Source organism: Vipera ursinii (genome assembly GCF_947247035.1).
Source record: "Vipera ursinii genome assembly, chromosome: 1".
NCBI lineage: Eukaryota > Metazoa > Chordata > Lepidosauria > Squamata > Viperidae > Vipera > Vipera ursinii.
Window position 1 is genome coordinate 95525055 of NC_139512.1, and position 22831 is coordinate 95547885.

At 38.3% G+C, this 22831-nt stretch overlaps 1 protein-coding gene across 1 annotated transcript in view; it reads left to right on the plus strand.

Annotated features, from left to right (window-relative positions):
* Nucleotides 1-22831, plus strand: part of SPON1 (spondin 1) — a 316530-nt gene that overhangs the window by 282680 nt on the left and 11019 nt on the right. Inside the window, exon 8 of the mRNA XM_083348787.1 lies at nt 14812-15013. Within this exon, the coding sequence (XP_083204913.1) occupies nt 14812-15013 (202 nt within the window). The remainder of the gene's footprint in view (nt 1-14811; nt 15014-22831) is intronic.

The window sequence follows — 22831 nt, forward strand, 5'->3', positions numbered from 1 at the left end:
AGGCCCAACAGAGACTTCACTTTCTCAGGGTCTTGCGGAAGAACAGGGTAGAACAATGGCTTATGACTCTCTTTTGCCAGTCTACTATAGAGAGCATCCTCTCGTATGGTATTGTGGTTTGGTATGCTGGTCGGACAGCCACGGATAGGAAAGTATTACAGAGGGTAGTGAGTACAGCACAAGACATTGTGGGCTGTCCCCTGACACCACTGGATGACATCGCCAGGGCTCGCTGCCTTGGAAGAGTGAGGAAAATTCTCAGGGATGACTCACACCCTGGACGGTACCTCTTTACTCTCCTACCATCAGGTAGGAAATATAGGAGTATAGCCAGCCGCACCAACAGGCTGAAAAACAGCTTTTATCCATGGGCTGTTAGGCTTTTTAACGGGGAATAATTTTTATAAATTTTATGCATAATTGACTTGCAAGGCCAGTGTGTTTATTTATTTATTTTATTTATTTAATGGGACTTATATGCTGCCCTATCTCCCAAAGGACTCAGGGTGGCTAACAACAATTAAATACAAGTAAAATACAAATATTAAAATTAAAATTAAACTATATCTATAGCCCCAACTACAACCAATAAAACCTTAAAACCATATTAAAAACCCCCTTATCATCAGTCCAGGTCGGCCTGTTGGAAAAGAAATATCTTAAGGTCACGACAAAAGGACCGGAGGTCTGGGGTCATCCGGAGCTCCAGGGAAAGCTGATTCCACAGGGCAGGTGCCCCCACAGAGAAGGCCCTCCACCTGGGGGTCGCCAGCTGACATTGTCTGGCCGACGGCACCCTGAGGAGGCCCCCCTGCTACCCAACATCGCCAAGCCCCACCACCAACACCTCCAAAGCCGTCAAAGATGTCAAATGGTGGCAACAAAATCTGAGCCAGTCATCCATCTCCATCTCTCAAATATAAGTCACGACCAAAGAAGGGCTGTGGTAAAACTCAGGGCACAGATGTCATCACGGAAGATGGAGGAGGCTCACCTCTGTTCTTCAATATGGTCCCCAAGGGGCCACCACAGCCTCAGGTGCCCCAGGCATCGGGCGCCAACAAACAGCTCCAAAGGGCCCCCGCAGAAGAGGGAAGCCATCCGTTGTCCAGCTCATCACTTGGCGCCACAAGCCATGGGCGCAGCCTCGATGCCGCAAGCCCCAGTTGTCTCAGGCCTCAGACGCCTTAAGTGCCTTGCCATCCGGCTCACTCTGCCTCCATCTTCAAGTGGCCTTGTCAGATGTTTCCACCCTCCAAAAACGGCCCCAAAATGGCCTCTGCAGAGGGGGAAGCTCTCTCAGCCCATCAATCAGCTAGCCTCCACCCTTCAAGGAGCCTCCACCGAAGGGGAAAGCTCACCGATCGAGCCGTTAATTGGGCACTCGGGCGATACAGGCCCCAAGTACCTTGCCACCCGGGTCTTCCCGTCTCCATCCTCCAGCGGCCTCAAAAGGGGTCGCCGCAGCCCCGGGAGCTCCCGCCACCCAGCCGAGGCCACACGGCAGTCAGCAGCCCCATTAATGTCCAAAAGGCTGAAGCTCTCCCTCCTGCATCTGGTGCTCAGCCGCGGGCCACGGCCATCTTCTTCAGAGGTAAAAAAAAATTGTTGTGCAATTAGTTCACATGGTGTAATAAGATGGAGGGTTTGTGTCACTGTAAGTTGGGGGGTGGGGGCACGAAGGGAGGCTCAGCCAATCTCAGTGTATACATGGTTGTACTTTGACAATAAAGGTTCATTCAAGTCATTCAAGTCTTAAAGAAAAATATTTATTTATTACATTTATGTGCCACCCATCTCACTGCCCAAAGTGACTCTTTAAAATATAAAGTTTTTGTTGTTGTTGTTTAGCTAACATAAGAACTGCTGGCCAGTGGGTTGCACTTAACAATTTGTAGATGTTGATCATAGTGAGGCATGATGGGAGTGCAAAGTGGCTAGAGCCAGAAGATTGAGTCTTTGGAGATTTGCCCTTTTTAAAAAAAATGATGCTAAATTACAATACAGTTTTGTATCTTTCCAAGCTAAAGAAATTGTTTGGCAAAAATGGGCCAAAAATGGGATTTTAAAATCACATGAACCTTGAGGTCTCAACTTACTAGCAGTAGTAGGGGTCTTCAAACTTGGCCCTTTTATGATTTATGGACTTCAAGGTACTCTGGCTGAGGAATTCTGGGAGTTGAAGTCCGCAGGTCATAAAAGGGCCTTTGAAGACCCCTGGCAATAGCAATAACACTTAGACTTATATACCACTTCACAGTGCTGTACAGCCCTCTTTAAAAGGTTTACACAGCCTATTACCCCCAACAATTTGGGTACTCATCTTACTGACTTCAGAAGGATGGGAGGCTGACTCCACCTTGAGCTGTTCAGAATCAAACTCCTTGGAGTGAGCAGTGAGCTAGCCTGCAGTACTGCATTCTAGCCACTCCACCACCCACAGCTCATTAATCAACCTTAATGTAATAATTTATATCACAGTTGTTGGTCAACTGTTCAAATGTGTCATCCTCAGACCTTGTGAATATCTCTTTAATTTTTTTTCTCTTTCTGTTCTTGAGCAACAGAGCTATTTAGTTTTTTAACCTATTACTTTGCCACATTTCAAGGCTCTTCCAATAAGATCTGTAGTTGCTGTATAAATGGTGGGAATGATACATAACTTCATGAAAGCGAATTCCTACTAGAGGTTTGGGATGATTAGGGGACAAAACTACCAAACAAATGATGCCCCCTCCTCCCAAGTTATGTTTCAGCAGGAGGAGGGAGCTAAGAAAGAGCACGTGGAAGGACGAGGCTAAGGGAGGCTCAGAACCCAAGCTTCTAAGGGAGACAACGTTAAGGGTGATTTAGGGCCACATAGGCTACTATTGGTGGAGTCTAGAATTTATAGAACAAAGGAGGACTGTTTTAAAACTCACTTTTCAGTAGTTTAATGCGAGTCCATTTGTTCCTTTAATCCAGTGTTAACCAAGTGTTTATGCTATCCTGTATCTTTCCCATATCCTATCCTCTTCCAATACCATGGAGCCTTAAACTATTTCTAAGAGGTTTAGCAATCATTAAACAAAACCAAAAGAATAAGGAGAGTTCTTAACACCTCACATCTCCAATAACAAGAAAGGCACACATAAAGGGGGTTAGAGCAATTGGGAGACCTTCTCCTGAAACAACTCATTTATATTTATTGAATAAAACCCACATCAAATTGAAAAGTATAATTCTGGTTCCATTTTTTAGATTAGATTAGATTAGATTAGATTAGATTAGATTAGATTAGATTAGATTAGATTAGATTAACTCTATTGTCATTTTTTACTGTGAGCACATTGGCACACATTAAAAATGAAATTTAGTTGCTTGCTCTCAAGGTATACATTTTGTTTCCTCAGCCACTTTCAGGACATATTTAATTAATGGATGCTTTTTTAAAAGTGTTAATCTATGAAAGCTTGATTATTTCTTTTCTGTCAGTGGTACACTTAGATTATACTACAAGATAGAATAAGATCTTGTTCTAGAGATTTTGTTTTCCACGTACAAAAAAACAAATCCAAGAAATAAATAGTAAATATATAAATATAACTCATGGAATGCAATGACAAAGAAATAGACCAGGGGTCTTCAGACATGGCCCTTTTATGACTTGTGGACTTCAACTGGCTGAGGAATTCTGGGAGTTGAAGTCCACAAGTCATAAAAGGGTCAAGTTTGAAGACCCCTGAACTAGACAGTATGAAGTGATTATCTTCTTTGTATATATTTCAAAAAATGACAATATGCATTCAGCTGGTTATGATTTTATTGCTGGCCCTAATACAATGTGAAAGAGCCATTGTCCCAATCTAGGAGAAAAACTGATGAAGTTAAGTTGTCTATAAGTCTGTTCAAACATTTTTTTAGCTTATTGCTACTAGAAATCCTGTCAGAGGCTTCCCTATCCTCACTAAAATACACACTATTTCTATATTATTTAATTGCTTTTAATATATCACCATTAAATATGGCTTCTTAAAGTGCTTGTTGCATTTTGTGTCCATGGAACTCACTTCTGCTTTGAATGGCATTTCTTAACAATAATATGTAGAGGTTTTTTATTCTTTTCTAAAAGCTAATATCTCTTCTCTGCCTTACCTTGCAATCCTATTTACATTAGTTGTGACTATGCTTCATTAAATTTGGTACGCTGAGCTTGTTGATCAGAAGGTCGGCAGTTTGGCGGGTCGAATCCTGAGTGCCGCATAACAGAGTGAGCGCCTGTTACTCGTCCCCAGCTTCTGCCAACCTAGCAGTTCAAAAGCACGTAAAAATGCAAGTAGAAAAATAGGGACCACTATGGTGGGAAGGTAACAGCATTCCGTGTGCCTTTGGCGTCTAGTCATGCTGGCCACATGACCACGGAGACGTCCTCGGACAAGCGCTGGCTCTTCGGCTTTGAAACGGAGATGAGCACTGGCCTGCAGAGTCAGAAATGACTAGCACGCATGTGCAGGGGAACCTTTACCTTTATCCTTAGACATTTATAGAAACAATTTTGTAAATAACCTTTTTTTAAAGGCATGTTGCAAATTATAGGAAGAAGGTGTGGTTTTTATATTCCTGGATTTTAAAATGAGACCTTATGTGCCTTACTTTAATAGTAGCACAGAGATGAATGATCAGGGGAGAAAAATGGCACCATGTCCATAATTGCTATGTAGCATAATTGGTTCATTTTGCTTCCTGGTAAGACCTGTGCCTGAGAAACCAGGGGGAAATGCAAACATTCAAACTGAAAAGTAATAAATAGGAAGATGGCTATATAATATTTCACATACTGGGTTTCAGAGGAACCTGAATCGATAGCAACAGATGAGATTTTCTAAGCTGAAATATTTCCTTCCACTAAACAAAAAGCAGCCAGAGATGGAACAGAGAACTAAGGGGGGGGGAAGAGCCCAAGAATCAGTAAAATTAAAGTTCCAAATATCCAAACTGGCTTATGTCCAAGAATTTGGACTGAGGATATGATTTAGGAGTTCAAGAAGCCAAGTACAAAAAATTACAGTGAAGACATTCTTCCATGATCCAAATTAACTTTCCAATTAAAAGGTTTTCAGGTCTACTCAGAAGCCATATCTACTCAGAAGCAATTCTGATTCCTGAATAGAATTTTATTTCTAAGGATGTCTTTGTTGTAGATGTGCAAATTTTATGCCTCTCAGCTGTCTTCATTATTCACTTGGCAATGCTGGTGTCATGTGGGCTTAATGATTGATTAATAAGGAGCTTAAACTGGAAGCATTACACTTACAAAGGATATTTATTTATTAAATTTATATGCTGCCTGCTTCACTGTTGCAGCTACTCTAGGTGGCTTACAAAACAATAAAAAGTTTTTTAAAAAGATAATACAAAACAATTAAAATTAGAAAGATAAAATAAAGACTAAAATCTAAGAGGAAAGGTGAGATGGGGTGGGGATCTTTCTTCTACCCTGTTAGTCACCCCCAGCATAAAGCATCCCTATCAGGGCCCCAGGCTAGCTGGCAGAGCCAGGTTTCAGGTTCTTTAGGAAGACCAGGAGTATGGGGGCCAACCTCACCTCTGGAAGGAGAACATTACAAAGAAGCCAGCACAGAAAAGTCTCCTCTCGACTTCCAGTTCCTGTTGAGCAGAGAAGCAGTCGAGGGATTTGGAATGCTGAGCCCTTCAGCTGAATTTCTTTCTGTTTGGGGACCCTAAATGGGCCAGGAGCTGCCCCAGAGAGGTGGCAATGAAAGAAAGAAGTCCAAGGGACTTAGGAGAGATGGTGGTCTCCCCAAATAGTCCAGGAAAAGCCTTCCAGAAATCAACAGAAGAAAGGCTAGCCTAACTTTCGAGTCTAGCCCAAGCTGCAAACAACGGAAGACAAAAGCTCTACTTTAAGCTGATTGTAAACAGTGTGTTTAACTCTGGGTAAGAATATTGATTTTCTATATCCTACGTACTTTCCTGAAGAAGAGAATTCCCCAAAATAAAAGACCTCTGACAGAAGAAGGAGGAGGTTTTTTCCCCACCTTTTGGCCATTGGAAGTGGCGAATTTTATCCTTTAGGGAGGGAAAAGACTAGAAAGATCTGAAAAATGAACCAATGCTGACATCTACTGGTGGACAAGGATTATTTGGGGACAAATTTCTGTCTCTGACCTTCAAAGTTCTCAATAAACACAGCTGTGTAGATAAAGTGAGACTAACAAATCTGAGGCATTGAATACTTCACAAAAGGAAATATATGATAAGCGGCAACCATTTCAAAGGACATTGATTTTAAACCACAAAGAAATACAGAACAACTTTGAAAGTATGAATCAAGTTTTATTTTTATTTTTTTTATTTTAATTCCATTTATATCCCGCCCTTCTCCGAAGACTCAGGGCGGCTTACAAGCTTAGCAGTAGCCTTCATTCTATGTATATGCCTGCTTATTAGGGCTTTCACACACACACCAAGCGGCATTATTACAAAGTCAGCTTAATTGCCCCCAACAATCTGGGTCCTCATTTTACCTACCTCAGAAGGATGGAAGGCTGAGTCAACCTTGAGCCTGGTGGGACACGAACCTGCACTAATTGCAGGCAGCTGGTGTTACTTAAGGAGGCATTAGCCCACTGCTCCACCAAGGCTAAGTTATCTCCAATTTAATTTTACTCCAAGAAAACTCTCAGGAAAATATAGCACAGATGACTGAACATAATTCTGAGGATAGAGACTTAAAGATGGAACCTTATAAAACAAAAGAATATGATTCAAGTGGAAGAAAAGATAACTTACATCTCAACACTTCGAAGCAACTTTGAGGATAAGAAAAAGGACTGGAAAAAATATTCTACAGAGATACAAGGAAAAACACCATCTTCTTCATCTATAGTAATACCTATAACTAAACAGAAAAATCTTTTGATTCAGCAAAGTACATTGATTAAGAAAGACACTGGGCAGAGACAAAAGATTAAAATGGAAACTAAGAAAATAGATAATGGGACCTATCAGAGAGAATACTTTAAAAAGAAGCATTTGTTTGAATATGGTTGAAGAAATAGAAAAACTTTGGAATATACCACTTTTAGAGGGAAGAACTTTCCAACTAATATAGTATGCTTCTTTCCTTTCTGTAAAGAAAAAAAGCTGAAATGACTTAAATAAAAAATGTTTTAGGTACTTAAATGTGACTGAATTTAAGAAAAATATAAAAAAATGTTTTGAATTAGAGTTAAGAGATTAGATGACTAGATCTATTGAATGGAATGTTTAAAGGTTAAATAGATTAAATATATTCTTAGCTATGGTTAAAAAGAATAATAAATTGAGGAAATATATATTAACTTTGGAGGGATATATATTTTAAGTATTATGTTATTTCTTATGTCTCATTGCCTTTGCTTTTTTTCCCTTCTCCTTTTCGTTTCTCTCTTCTTTTTTCTTTTTCTTTCTCTTTTTATTCTTTTATCTATTTCTTAAGAAATATAAAAGTGTGAGAGGGCTTATATGGAAAAAATAGAATTAAATCTGCCAATGTAAATGTAATTAATCATTGAGAAAATTGTCACTAGTAAAAATATTTAGAACTTGGTGGGAAAAATAAACTGGAATACATATTGTAACAGGATTTATGATAAGGCAACCAAAATGACTAATAAGAAAAGAAATATATTAATATGATTATTATTCTTCAGGAATGTTGGAAAAACTATATACTCAACTGTTATTTATCAAAATAATAAGAATTGTATTAATCTAATGTTTGCAAAAAAGGATACTTTGGGGAAAGAGGAAATCAACTAAAATTAACACATGGAATATAGATTATAGAAATTAATTGTTACAGATTGTTCTACAAATGTAACCCAGACAACACACTGTTTACCAATTAGTGAGTGATTTATGCTTTGTTAAAAAAATCAATAAAATATATATACCCCAAAAAAGAAAAGAATAGAAAAGTCTCTTCTCTTGAATTCTGCCAGCCAAAACTTTTTGGCACATGGAATTCAAAGTAGGTCTTTTCAACCGGAGCAATTCTTATTCCTTCCTTCCTACTGCATTAGACCTTGGTACTTAGCATTTACTGTTGTCATTTTCTCCTGTAGATTTATCTTCATTCTTTTGAACACCCTGTTAAGTCATGATACAGGTGGCTGAACTTTATTTTTTGACATTTTAAACCTGCGATGGGCAGGGCAATCACATAATCAAGTCACTAGTGGAGCTGCAAATTGGTGAAAATGTGCATCATTGCTCTTTGTTATTGTTATTGCTGTTAATTCTTGAATTTGGCAGTACAAAATTGAGGGGTTCCAAAAGACACAAAAAAGACACAGGCTACAAGTGACCATTCTAATTTAAACTGTATATAGAGAAGGATTGACAAAGTTGATTGTACTCTGAAGCAAAACCAGTAACAGCTGCACTGCCTTCAACACTGCACCTGAAAAATGTCCATTAGCTTCAGAAACACATTCCAGAAGTGCAGTGCATGCCTCCCAGCATACACAAAGGACAGCACAGCAGGAGGCTGATGGTGCAGATCAGCAGAGGGGCTGGACAGCTCTGGGCGGTGACTGCTCACTCAGGATAAGCCTAATGACTTAAGCTGTTGACAGCCCCAGGCATGGTCAGCCTGGTGGGAAGCCAGGATCTACACCCATATTGTCACCAGCACTGGCAGGAAGCCCAGGTTTGAACTGATTGGATGCCATCCACCTGGGCAGGTACAAATAGATGCCAGGCTTCCTTGTTTCCCCAGTTCGTTCTGTTCAGAATAAACTCATCTTTACCCCAGCTCTGTGTCCATCTCTATGTGAAGCACGCGACTTTACAAGAAGTATGGCAGATATTGTGGCGGTGTGATGACTCTGTAGCAAACAAGATTGATTTCAGTTGGAGTTTGCTCATTTGCAGCCTTCCTAAAATTGATCTCTGCCGTGGAAACCCTCAGCCTGCTAAATGTTGAAAGCCTTAGCATTTAGTTCGCTTGGTGCTCTTCAATCTGTCAAGATATTCTTCGTGGAGCAAGATGTTTGTTCAAGGAAAGCACAGAAACGAACACTAATGGCTTGAGATATTAGAATTAGACTGCTGCTGCCACTACAAAGCAAAGAGCAATCTTATCACAAGGACCCAGGTGATATATGAGATGACGGAAGAAGTCTTTCCCTTGGCAGCATTTATGATGCCCTATCTGTCTTGCAAGAGTGGGTTCACAGTGTTAACAAATTCTCACCTAGGAAGTCTCAGATGAAAACAAAATAAAAAAAACTGATATTGGTAGCCTAACAAAGACAGAATGCGAGTTCCAGGGAAAAACAACTATGCTTATTTGATATAAGTATTTTATCATACATCACCCTGAGAATGACCAGCTGTAGGATGGCTTATCAGTGTTATTTATAAATATATAAAACCGCAAGCTAGCCAATGCAACATTACAGCTGGACGAACTAGTTTTCAGATTTTGCTGCATTTAATTGTAAATAATAATAATAATAATAATAATAATAATAATAATAATAATAATAATAATAATAAATAATAATAATAATAATAATAATAATAATAATAATAATAATAATAATAATAATAATAAACTAATAATAATAATAATAATAATAATAATATAATTCAACATCTAGGAACAATGGCTAAAAAGAAAACAACAAGCAATAATGATGAACAGGCTGAAGAAATTGTTCCAATACCTGAACAAACTGACCAACAAACTGAGCAACCAGCAGAAGAAGCCACCACACAGGATGAAGATTCCCCTGTGCAACAACTCGAAAGTGTAGAGCTAAGTAATCTAGCAAAAATGCTGAAAGAAAAGATTGAAAACCACATCAAAGAAAACACAGAAAGGAAAAGACTGCCTGCCATCCATGAAGTGCATAGCAAACGAGTGAAAGATCTACTAAATGCTGTGAGCAACATTTTAACTTCCATCCCGTCCACCTCACTGTATGAAACAAACCAATTAATGTACAGTACAGTCACCGTTATAACTGCAGAATTGCCAAAATGCCAAAAAAGAAACCCACTGGAAAACCAAAGTGGAAAATTCGACTTGAAAATAAAACAAAAAAACTACGAGGAGATGTCAGCAAATTGAAATACTTGAAAGAAGGAAAACTAAAGAACGAAAACCTGAAAAATAATTTATACAAAAAATCTAACCTGGAGGAAAAAACAATAACGGAAATCATGGAAAACCTAAAACAGCGTGTAATTGCAACAGCAAAGAAAATTGAAAGATATGAAGGACAAATAAAACAATATCGTGAAAACGTCCAGTTCAGAAGAAACCAGCACCTCTTCTAGTGGTCACTTGATGAAAATAAAGTCCAAACTACTGTTCTACCATGTAAAGAAAAAACCTTAAACTTTTGGAATGAACTGTGGGAAACCCCAGTGGAACATAATAAAACTGCCTCCTGGGTCAAAGATATCTAAAAACAAGCAACACAAAACAAAATGGAGAATATTGTAATAACCACTGATATGGTTGTAAAACAAGTAAAGAAGGTCAAGAAATGGAGTTCACCTGGCCTGGACGAGCTGCATGGATACTGGTTGAAACACCTCACCAGCCTGCATCACCGCATGGTCTCTCAGTTTGATGAAATGCTTCAAAACACCACAAGTGAAGCATGGTTAACAGTTTGTCGAACATACTTGATAATGAAAAGAGCACAGAACCAAGCAACTACTGCCCAATTACTTGTCTGCCAACAACGTTCAAACTTTTTACAAGAATACTGGCAAATTCAGTATTCAATTATCTGATGGAAAACAATTTGTACCCAGCAGAACAAAAAGGAAATTATAAAAAATCAAGGGGAACAAAAGATCAGCTGCTCATTGACAAAATGGTACTTAAAAATCCAAAACGATGAAAAACAAATTTAAGTATAGCGTGGATTGATTACAAGAAAGCATTTGACTCATTACCACCACAGTTGGATTAATGCGTGTTTGGAAAACTTTGGAATCAGCAAAAACATCTGTACATTTTTGAAAGCAAATATGCAAAAATGGAAAACAATTCTAACAGCAAATGCGGAGAACATTGGTGAAATCAACATTAGATGAGGAATCTTCCAAGGGGACTCACTTTCACCACTACTGTTCAACATCAGATTAATTCCATTGACAATAATGTTACAAAACACAAAACTGGGATACCACATCTCAAGCCAGCATGGCAAGTTAAACCATCTACTATACATGGATGACTTAAAACTGTATGTGAAAAGCCACAATGAACTTGAATCAATACTCAATGCAGTTCAACTGTTTAGTAGTGACATCAGAATGGACTTTGGACTTGCAAAATGTGCTATATTATCCATGCAATGAGGAAAAATGGGAAAAATAGAAGGAATAGAACTGGAAAATGGAAGTATTATCAAAGCACTAGCAAAGGATGACGTTTACAAATACCTAAGCATATTGGAAGCAGACAACATCTTGAATGGAAAAGTCAAAGAGTCAACACAAAAGGAATACATCAGAAGAGTCCGCAAAATACTAAAATCAAACCTGAATGCTGGAAATATAATTAAAGCCACTAATACATGGGCAGTCCCAGTGATATGCTACCCAGCTGGAATTATCAACTGTAGAAGAAGAAAAATGAAGTTTGAATGACTTTGTGAATCAAAGTACAGAAAAATTGCTGCAGGCTGTGAAAACAAAGAGCATTATCAAAATAACAGAAACAAAGGCAGAATATAAGGAAAAATGGCTGGATGACAGATTAAATAGATGGAAAACCAAAGCTTTGTATGGACAGCATTTGAAAAACATTGAAGGAAAATGTGATAACAACTTGACATGGACATGGCTTAAGATGGGAACCATCAAGAAAGAAACGGAAGATTTAATAATGGCTGCTCAAGAACAAGCACTACAAACTAATGCCATGAAAGCAAAGATACAAAAATCTACTGACAATCCAAATTGCCAACTTTGCAACAACAAAGTTGAAACTGCTTCACATTTAATATGTGAGTGCAGCAAAATCACGCAAACTGATTACAAAGTTACACATGACCAAGTTGCTAAACTAATCCACTGGGTATTGTATAAAAAATACGACTTGCCTGTGTCGAAAAAGTCGTGGGAACATAGGGTGGAAAAAGTTGTCAAGAATGAGAGGGTGAAGATCTTGTAAGACTTCTGAATACAGGCAGATCGACATTTGGAACACAACATGCCAGATATCACAGTTGTAGAGAACCGAATTGTACAGTTGATTGGTATCGCTGTACCAGGAGATGCCAGAGTCAAAGAAAAAGAACTGGAAAACATTACAAAATACCGCAACCTGGCCATCGAAACTGCACAATTATGGATGAAACATGTAACAGTGATACCCATTGTCATCAGGGCACTGGGAACTATGTCCAAAAACTTTGCAAAACACATCAAGAAATTGCAGCTTCCTGCAATAACTCCATCAAAGCTACAAAAAACTGCGCTACTCGGAACATCTTACATTTTAAGGAGATACCTGGTTGATACCTAGGATGCTGACAGCAACCCATGTCAACCATTAGTGCCAGTCAATTTGAGTGTACAGTTGACTGAGTTTCATGCTTTATGAATAATAATAATAATAATAATGATGATGATGATGGTGATGATGATGATGGTGATGATGATGATGATAGGATTTACTATCTGGATCTTCATACACCGAGTTATTTGGTACACATTTATACCCACATTCCTTTACCTTCACACTTCGGAAAAGTTCATATCATTCTATCCTCTTTTTCTCTCTTTTGTTGCTGTCCAGAAAAGGGGCTTTAAGAAGATTAGGAAGGATATATTAAAGATGAAGTCAGTTTCTATACAAAAGAAGGCATAGAAACAAACCAAAAAAGAAATCCCTTGTGAGGCAAACTCCTGCACAGAATCACTATGGATGGCCCCAGCTATATTTTAGTTGTGGGAAAATATTATCTCCCTTAGGGATTATTAGGGTTTTCTTCAGATGGGGGACAAAATGGAGAAGGCATCTAAAATGATTTTAACTTCATTAACTAGGGTAGAACAGTGTAAAGTTTGACTGGGCCTTAAAAGAATAGTTTATTTCAATAAAAGCTGAAAAAGGAAGACACATCTCTCCAGAAATCTTATCAGTGTCTTCCCCAGATCAAGAATTGCAATGGCAAAATAAAGAGGATTTGACAAGGTTTTGTTCCGATCCAAGTGCATTCTTCTGTTTCTCACATTAAGAAACACACTTGCACTGTTTTTAAAGAATGTGAGAGTAACTGTTCTGCTCCCTGCAGTTCCTTTCCATTCTGAGAAATTACTGTGACCTACAAGGCCCATACAATGATATAGGGACCTTGATGGGCCATTTTCATTTCTCAGGGTGAAGAACTTACAGAAGTTAATGAACTTTCCAGGGTTTCTGATGCTGCAACTTCTGATAAATAATGAGAAATTTTCCAGGCTGCAGTTTCAAAATGATGCTTGCTATGTCTGCTTGCAGCATCATATAATAATAAAGTTGCAACAGTTTGTAAAGGTCTGGCCCATTCTTAAACCCTATCTTTTTGGCCTTCATTTTTGTTGTCAGATTGGAACAACCCATCTGGGCTTCCTGGAAAGTAGAACAGATGCCAGATGTCACTGACATGGTTGCCAAGAATAGGATGCTTCGGTAGCATCAAGCTTGATTTGTGCATAATTTAGCATAGACAGCAAATTTCTAATGCACTAGTTTTGTTCACAGCACGGATGCCACATCCTCAGATAAATGGCCTATCAATCACTGAAGACCTTTGGAGATTTATTGCAAGAACATCATTGGTTTCATATGGCAACATATCCTCCATTAAATAAATCTTTGGCAAGATCCCCAAAATGAGGGCTTACTGCTTATCACTGTGAATTTATTTTGGCAGAGATTTGCACAATGCCTGGCTGCATTTTTTGCCTTTCGCTATAAATCTCACACATGCTTGAGCATTAAAATCCAACTAACAGTTGTTTTGACTATTCTGCCAGCTTCACTGTTTAAGATGAAGCCCAGATAAGTTGATCCAGATGCTATGCCTTAAAAATGCTTCAACAGCATTGGCTGAGTTTTAAAACAGTGTTTTGCCGTAAGCATTAGATAATAATTTCTTATATTTCACCTACAAGTAAAGTCAGAATAAAATTGTGAAAGAAACCCAGCAATGGAGTAAAAGTCATTTCGTTAAACATAAATGCTTGACATTCCAGCCATTTTTTTAACCAAAAGTTATTTATGGAAGACTGAAAGAGAACATGCTCTCCATTTCTGAACTCCCTTCAAGATCTGCAAAGAATACTCTTCCCACACTATGATTTGTGTCATCAGGAGCCTTACACCAATAGGCACAAGAAATACACGTGAAGCATCGTAACTACATAGTTGTAACTTGTATGTTAAGCCATGTATAATTATTACTTCTCTTCTAAAGCTGCCTGTCAAGATGAAAAGGTGGGGGTATGAGATTATATCCCAGATACCTTTCCCTGACTTTTGTTAAGGCCTAAACAAAGTCATCAATGCAAAAAATATAGTGCTCTATAAAAACATTTTCTCACATTAAATCTGTTTTATAAAGCCAAGTTCCTAAATCCGCTCTGTAGGAACCACTATGTTAATTGAGGTTTGATTCTCTCCGCAGCAGTGCTTCAGTAGCTTACAGCTGCGTCTGGGTTTTCCTATCCTCATTTTATTCTCCAGGCACGCTTGTGATTTCTCAAGTTGCAATCTTTACTTTAGTCGTCTTTTTTTGTCTTTACTTTTAGGAGAGCAGCTCCCTCTGCTGAATTTTCTGTGGACAGAACACGCCATCTTATGTCTTTCCTCACCATGCTAGGCCCCAGCCCTGACTGGAATGTAGGGCTTTCTGCTGAAGATCTGTGCACCAAGGACTGTGGATGGGTACAGAAGGTGATTCAGGATCTGATCCCATGGGATGCTGGCACTGACAGTGGAGTCACCTATGAGGTATCAGGAATACTTACCTCTTCCTAAAGTCTGTGCTGCTTTTATGACTGAATCATAAAAAAACTCATGGAAGATGTTCTCTAGGAAACGTACTTGAAGGGTGAATCATATATCCCTAATAAACAACTAAAATGTCATGTCTTCTGGTCCTAAGCATTTAGTCAGAAATGGAGGGAATCAACATATTTTGAGAGTTGATACACTGAATGTTGCAGACTGAGTTTTGTTTATTGATCTTATGCTACTTACTCCTTACTGATTTTATTGGCAAGATTGAAAAATGTCTTTTTATCTGTAGCTTTGATGCATAAAATTAAAGGAACATAATAGTTTTATGCATGCAGTTATAACCACCTTTTTGCCTAGAAGGATCTGTGAGGCAAATTAGCAGGATTTTCCTGAAGCAGTTTCAATTGACACTAAACCAAACAATCAAATTAATACTACTGAAATGATACTTCAAGAAAGACAACCTAGGCGCTAGGGCTTTTTAAAAAATGGCATAAATTATAGGTTAAGACCGATTCAACCTCTTGCTGACATTAGATATTACCATGAGAGATTAATGATATTATACGTATAAGCTTTTGCAAGTATATTAACTGAAAACTGTTATTAAAGCTGCCTTGAATTTCATCTAAGGTTAAAAATATGCATTCATCCCACTTAGTGCGGGCCACAAATTCAGCAGGAGGGATGGGAATGCAACTGTTCTTATCTTTCCTGCCCACTCTTCCTGTTCAGTTTTAGCCTTTTCCATTTTGAATGTTCATTTGAGTCTAAGGTTCAGTAAAGCTAATAGACTAAATCAGGACTGCATAAAGGATATAATAGTATATCCTAAATCTTACCAAGGCTAAAACCTTGACACAAATGTAGTGGTGTTCTTTTAGGATAACGTCTATTATTTGCAACTTTTTTCCACTTGTCTCTACTGTTATTCTGCATCTCCTCTTGTGTCCTTACAAATTTCCCTTTGAACCTGTCTCTGTATATTTTGGGCTTTGTATCATGTATCATGTCCCAGCTTCTGCCAACCTAGCAGTTTGAAAGCACGTAAAAATGCAAGTAGAAAAATAGGGACCTCTACGGTGGGAAGGTAACAGCGTTCCGTGCGCCTTTGGCATCTAGTCATGCCAGCCACATGACCACGGAGATGTCCTCGGACAAATGCTGGCTCTTCGGCTTTGAAACGGTGATGAACACCGGCCCCTAGAGTCAGAAATGACTAGCACGCATGTGCGGGGGAACCTTTACCTTTACCTTATCATGTACATGGAATAGAAGTGTTTGCCCGTGCATACATCAAGAAGCTATCTCTAAATAATGGCCCTCCAGTCCTTCTTTGAAGACCTCCAGGGAAAGTGATCCCACTACAGTTCTACACAGACTTTCCCATTACTTAGCAGTTCTTCACCTTGAAGAAATTCCTCTTAATATTCAGTCAGAATCTTCTTTCCTTTAATTTGATCCTTGTCCTATTCTTAGTTTCAACAGAAACATGTCAGCCTTGTTAGTATATACAGTTATCATATCTCTGTCTTCTCTTTTAACCATTCCACATAGGGCTTAGCCTCCAAACTGTATATCATTCTGGTGCCTTTCCTCTGAACCCTGTCAAGCTTTTTCTTTTCCAATTTACTGAATAGTTCCCAGAATTAGATGTAGGACCCAACATCATTCTGCTAACCTTCATTAAGAGCTGTGTGTATATATTTCTTATATATACAAATATATATGTGTATATTTCTTATTAGCTTTGTGTATGACCCTGACCCTTTCTTGATGAGACTTTTTATTTAAGTTTGACTACTAGTATTTTCATCATTCCATCAAGGAAATTTGCAACAGTTGTAAGGGATATCCCAAAGATGCTTTTCCACAAGGCAACTGGACGTTCTTGTTTTCCTTTGAAGATGTTTTGCTTCTCGTCCAAGAAGCTTCTTCAGCTCTGACTGGATGATGGGGAATGGAAAGATTTATACTCCTGCAGACAGCTGTTCATTTGCATTCTTTTAGCGAGTCATTAAAGCTACCTGGAGGCTTACCTGTGTCTTCAGGGTCACCTGAGTAGTGCAAATGGGTGTGGAACCTTCTTGAAACTGTTGAAAGGACTGTGTTGTAGACTGGAGATAGATGGTGTCAGATCCCTCCCCTTCTGTTGAGAGAGGGCTGTTCAATTTTGACGTAGATGGCCTCTTTGAACAGCTCTCTGCAGAGTATAAATCTTTCCATTCCCCACCATCCAATCAGAGCTGAAGAAGCTTCTTGAATGAGAAGCAAAATGTCTTCAAAGGAAAAAAAAGAAAATCCAGTTCCTCGTGGAAAAGCATCTTTGGGATAACTATGACCTGGATGACTGAGAATCTCCATAGACATGTAAGTGATATGTTCTTCCGATAAGGAGATATAGTACCCACCTGGCAAGTTACCCATGCTGCTTCCTCAGCATCCATGCTTTTGCAATGTGTATATCCTCCAGAAATTCTCCTGTTTCTATTTGTGCTTAATATGCTGAAAGACAAAATTCTTTTTTATATAGAAAGTAAAAAGGCAAGCATGTTGGGAGATTTGAATGTGTATTTCAGGTATAAATCTATTTGTTGAACTATAAAATGACTTGCTTTTATTGATAAAATCATGACTTATGTACAGTACAGAATAATTTGTTAATAAAGGTATGTTTGGTGAATGAGACTGAAAATGTAGCATATTCAATATCTGGACTTCGTCCTCCATTGTATTGTCCAGACAGAGGAAGCAATGTTTTTTTTTGTTTTTTTTTGGGGGGGGGGACAAAAGGAAGGAGGGAAGGAGATTGCTGACATAATGCCATGCAATGATTCTAGGCAACTCACAACAATCTATTTAAAAAACCATAGTTAAAAACAAAAAATACTCTTCTCTCTAGACACCAGATATTTCAGATCTGAATGGGAAATTTTATATATATAACATTTGTAGTGTCCCACTCGTGATAAAATAATTACTTCCCTCTTTATCGTTCTTAACTAGCCAAATTAGGAACTATTTTCATCTGCTAGAGCGTAGAATAATATGTTCAAACAAATATGATTCTAATGTTCGGTTGGCAAAAGCATGCAATTTTGAAGGCCATCTGATGAGCATAGACTGAAAATAATTTCTCCCCATTTACGAACATTCATGCTGAGATAACCAGTGCCATATGCCATTTTCTACTCAGAGTTTCTTTGGAACAATGCAGAGATTTCCATGGTTCACAACAGGAAAGTTGATATCTTACTCTTCTGTCATTGTATTGCTCTGTGTGACCTTATCAAACTTCCTGACTACCATCATTTTCCGCTATTTAGCAAAATTATTGTTTTCAAGTGCTTTATTGCCTTTATCCTAGATGTTATTTGAGGGATTTTTCCCACTCTCATCATTTCATTTTTTATTTTTATTTTTAATCTCAGGGTTTACTATGTAATATTGTTCCCAATTTAAGGTGCTATAATGTATTATTTACTTCCTCTCTCAGTCAGTAATAAGCCTCAGTAGAAACTGAGATTAAGACTGCTTGTTAACTACAATAACATTTGTTGTTAAGCTTTGAAAGCAGTCAAAAATAATGAGGATGAATAAATTCAAAAATTCATTTAAAAATTAATAAACAGAAACATTTTCCTGTCTTTCCTTCCCATACCATATCATATACTATACAAGAGTGGTGGCATTTGAAGCTTTTTGATCAGAGGAAAAATATTTTCTTGCATTGACATCTTCCACTAAAAGGAAGATACTATGACTGAATATCCTGGCCTGTTCCTTTGGGATAAGTTTCTTTGCAGCAGGGCACCATTGAACTAAAAGTGTACTGATTATATTTCTTAGTTTCTTTTAATTATGATTGATTAGCATTTGGCAGTCCCCTGTGAACTAACAGAATTGAACTGCCTTAAAGAGGCTTATAATTAAATAAGCATTTGCAATAACACACTTTTTAAATAATTGAACAAATAAATAAAAATGCTACCAATCACTGAAGAACATTAAACATTCAGCTATGTCAGGCCCAAAACTAAGAATAACACATGATTTATTTTATTTTTAATTCCATTTATATCCCGCCCTTCTCCGAAGACTCAGGGCGGCTTACAAGCTTAGCAGTAGCCTTCATTCTATGTATATGCCTGCTTATTAGGGCTTTCACACACCCCCTAAGCGGCATTATTACAAAGTCAGCTTATTGCCCCCAACAATCTGGGTCCTCATTTTACCTACCTCGGAAGGATGGAAGGCTGAGTCAACCTTGAGCCTGGTGGGATGCGAACCTGCACTAATTGCAGGCAGCTGGTGTTACTTAAGGAGGCATTAGCCCACTGCTCCACCAAGGCTCTATGATAATTATTCCAAGATGAGTTCTTTATTGTTTCATACTTATAGACAAAGTCTTGCCATACTGAAGACTCTTAATGACTTCATCTACAATATATTTTATGAACTATTAGAGAGGGACTGTCTTCACTCTCTGTCTCTCATACATAATATCTGGGCTGAATTGCCTCTTACTCCTCTGGAATGCACCCCTTTCCTCCTGGGAATCCACCTCGTCACTACATCACAGATATGCAGCTGAAATTAAATTCTGATAGTACAGAATCCAGTGGCAGTCCACTGCTCCAAAGCCAAATGATCTGGACTTGAAAGTGAAGTTCCTACACTTCAACAAACCAACACAGTAGTCATTCATTTAGCCATAGGGATAAATTGCAGGTGACACATCCACAGCATCTGTTTGCTGCCTTAATGGCATTAGTGAGGCGGGAAATAGCTAATGTAAGATATACTGAAGAAACACTTTTTTATAAGACTGCTTAACAGTTGAAAAATGAAACAGAATGGGCAAGGAGCAAGGTACAGTGGATAATGTATTTGACTGGCACCAGAGTGAGGCAGTTTCCGTTCCATCTATAGCCACAGCAACTCACTTGGTGACTTTCAGCCCAATTTACCATACAGGGTTATTGTATGGGTAGAGACACTTCGAAAAAGATGGTCCCTCGGGTAACCCAGTCCTAAGCCATGTTTAAAGGCCATGTTTAACCAGCACCTTGAATTGCACTCAGAAACACACCAGCAGGCAGTGCAGCCCACAGAGGAGAGGTGTTATGCGTGGCATATATTTTCCACATTTTCTTCAAGGGCAGCCCCATGTAGAGTGCATTACAGTAATCTAAGTGGGAGATTAATGTCCATGTTCATGGAACTTCATCTCCATCTTATCTATTTTGATCTCTCCCACCCATCCCCCAATACTGTTGTGCCTATATAAACAATAAAATCTATACACTAGTCCCACCAATTAAGACTGAGAAGACTTTGGGGCAAGATAGCTTTGATGAAAACAGCTAGTAAATGGTGCCTAGACATAATAAGTAGATACCTGTACCTCCTGTTTAGTTAAGATTAAACTACCCTGAGCCATTAAAATACATTTGAAAAATCTGCATTTTACAGGACTGAAAGTGCTTTGTCTTTAGTAGCATCTTGAAAATATGTATCATTTATAACTTCTTCCTTGTTCTTCATAGCCATGAAGGAAAACAAAATCCCCAAAGAAGGAAGAAGCTGAAGATGGCTTAGCAAATGAAAGCCACTACCATTCCATTTGAACCTTACTTCTTTATTTTCAAACTGAGAGATAGAATAAGCAAAAAATGGTAATAAATACACCCAGCATGAGAACTTTTTTTTGGCCTTTCAATCATTCAACTTAAAATTATTCAGTAAATTTGAAATTGCTTATGAATACCTGCACACAAAAATCATAAAAGCTATGATTTCAGTACAAAGTCTTTTCTGATATTTAGTTTTTGTATCAATATTTATTTTCCTGTTTGAGTATCAAAACAGTTAATGCAAAAAGAACAGAGGAAATGAACATTTGGATACCCCTGTATGATTTTCTCCTTGCTATATAGATAGGGAATTAAAAAAAGGATTCTTTAGCATGTATTCATATCCAGAGCTCATCATGTATGTAGTTTTTGCCAAAAATTGCAGAAAAAATGCAATGGATTTAGAGAATTTGGTTGTTTTTATCTTAATTTACTGTGATTCTAAAGTAAGACCTATTAAGCTAATTCCAGCAGCTTCTATTATATGAAGAGTCATTTTTCTTGTTGATCAGATATAAGTGCTATTGAATTATTTTTATTGGAGCTTTTGTTTGCTAGTTGGTTGGTTAGTTTTCTGTAATACAATGTCTTTGTGTTTTATTGCCTCCTGGATAGCTTTAGTAGAGTTGAAAACAAAATGAATATATTTCATTTATTCACAGGCTAACTATTTCTTTTCATTATATGTAAGTAATTGGTATCTGGAGAAGAATACTCATGTCTAATGAATGTGTCATCCTGTACAATGGGCACTAGACATGAAAACATTTCTTTTAATTTATATTATTTTATTATAAGTAAAGGTTCCCCCGCACATGCGTGCTAGTCGTTTCCAACTCTAGGGGCCAGTGCTCATCTCCGTTTCAAAGCCGAAGAGCCAGCGCTTGTCCGAGGACGTCTCCGTGGTCATGTGGCCGGGATGACTAGACGCCAAAGGCGCACAGAATGCTGTTACCTTCCCACCGTAGTGGTCCCTATTTTTCTACTTGCATTTTTACGTGCTTTCGAACTGCTAGGTTGGCAGAAGCTGGGACGAGTAACAGGCGCTCACTCTGTTACGCGGCACTCGGGATTCAACCCGCCAAACTGCCAACCTTCTGATCAACAAGCTCAGCATCCTAACCCACTGAGCCACCACATCCCTTTTATTATAAGTGACACATTTAAATATAGATATTTTGTTTTAACTTATTAGGTGTATGATAATATAACAGCATAGGAATGTTGCATGAATTTTTATTTACCCTTAAGTTAAGTTCATGTTTTAGTAACTTCACACATCCATCCATGGAATTTTATAGGTAATAATAGTACAGACGTTTGCCACTACCTTTTTCTAGGATTTCTTGGGAATTTCTCATCCAAGCTTAACAAGATTAGTCATGCACTTCTATTTACCCCTAGGTCAGGGGTAGGCAACCTCGGCTCTTTTATGACTCATGGACTTCAACTCCCAGAATTCCTCAGTCAGCATTCTGGGAGTTGAAGTCCATGAGTCATAAAAGAGCCGAGGTTGCCTACCCCTGACCTAGGTTAAAAACTACCTTCTAAAAAAAACTTCTTCAATTTTGAAGTAGATTTCTTTTTGGGGGGGTGTCTGATTTTAAAAGGTAGGGACATAGAGCTGTGTGTTGTTGTTTTTAATCCTTTTATTCACTTAAAGACAGCATGAAGCAATTTCAGCTAAGCTTTATCAGCAGTTTTACTTCTCTGGCTTTGGGCCTCTCTAAATGTGTCACCCATCAAAATTGGTAAATCCACACCATTACTATCATTACCTCCCTATCTCTCTTTATTCTCTCTCCAAAGTATAGCTTTCAGATTCAGTCAATTCTGTGCCTATAAATATATGCATCTTATGGACCTATAGTAAGTTCAACACATCTGTTCACTGAACATATACAAACAGCAAACAATGGGGTAGTGGTTAAGGCATCAGGCTAGAAACCAGGAGACTGTGATCTTTAGTCCCCACTAAGGTACTAAGCCAGTTGGGTGACCTCAGGCCAGTCACTTTCGCTCAGCCCTAAGGAGGCAATGGCAAATCACTTCTGAAAAAAAATTGCTAACAAAACTTCAGGAACTTGTCCAAGCAATTTCTGAGAATCAGACACAATTGAATGGAAAGAAAGAAAAATTATATATGCATACACTGATCTCTGTAAAAAAAACA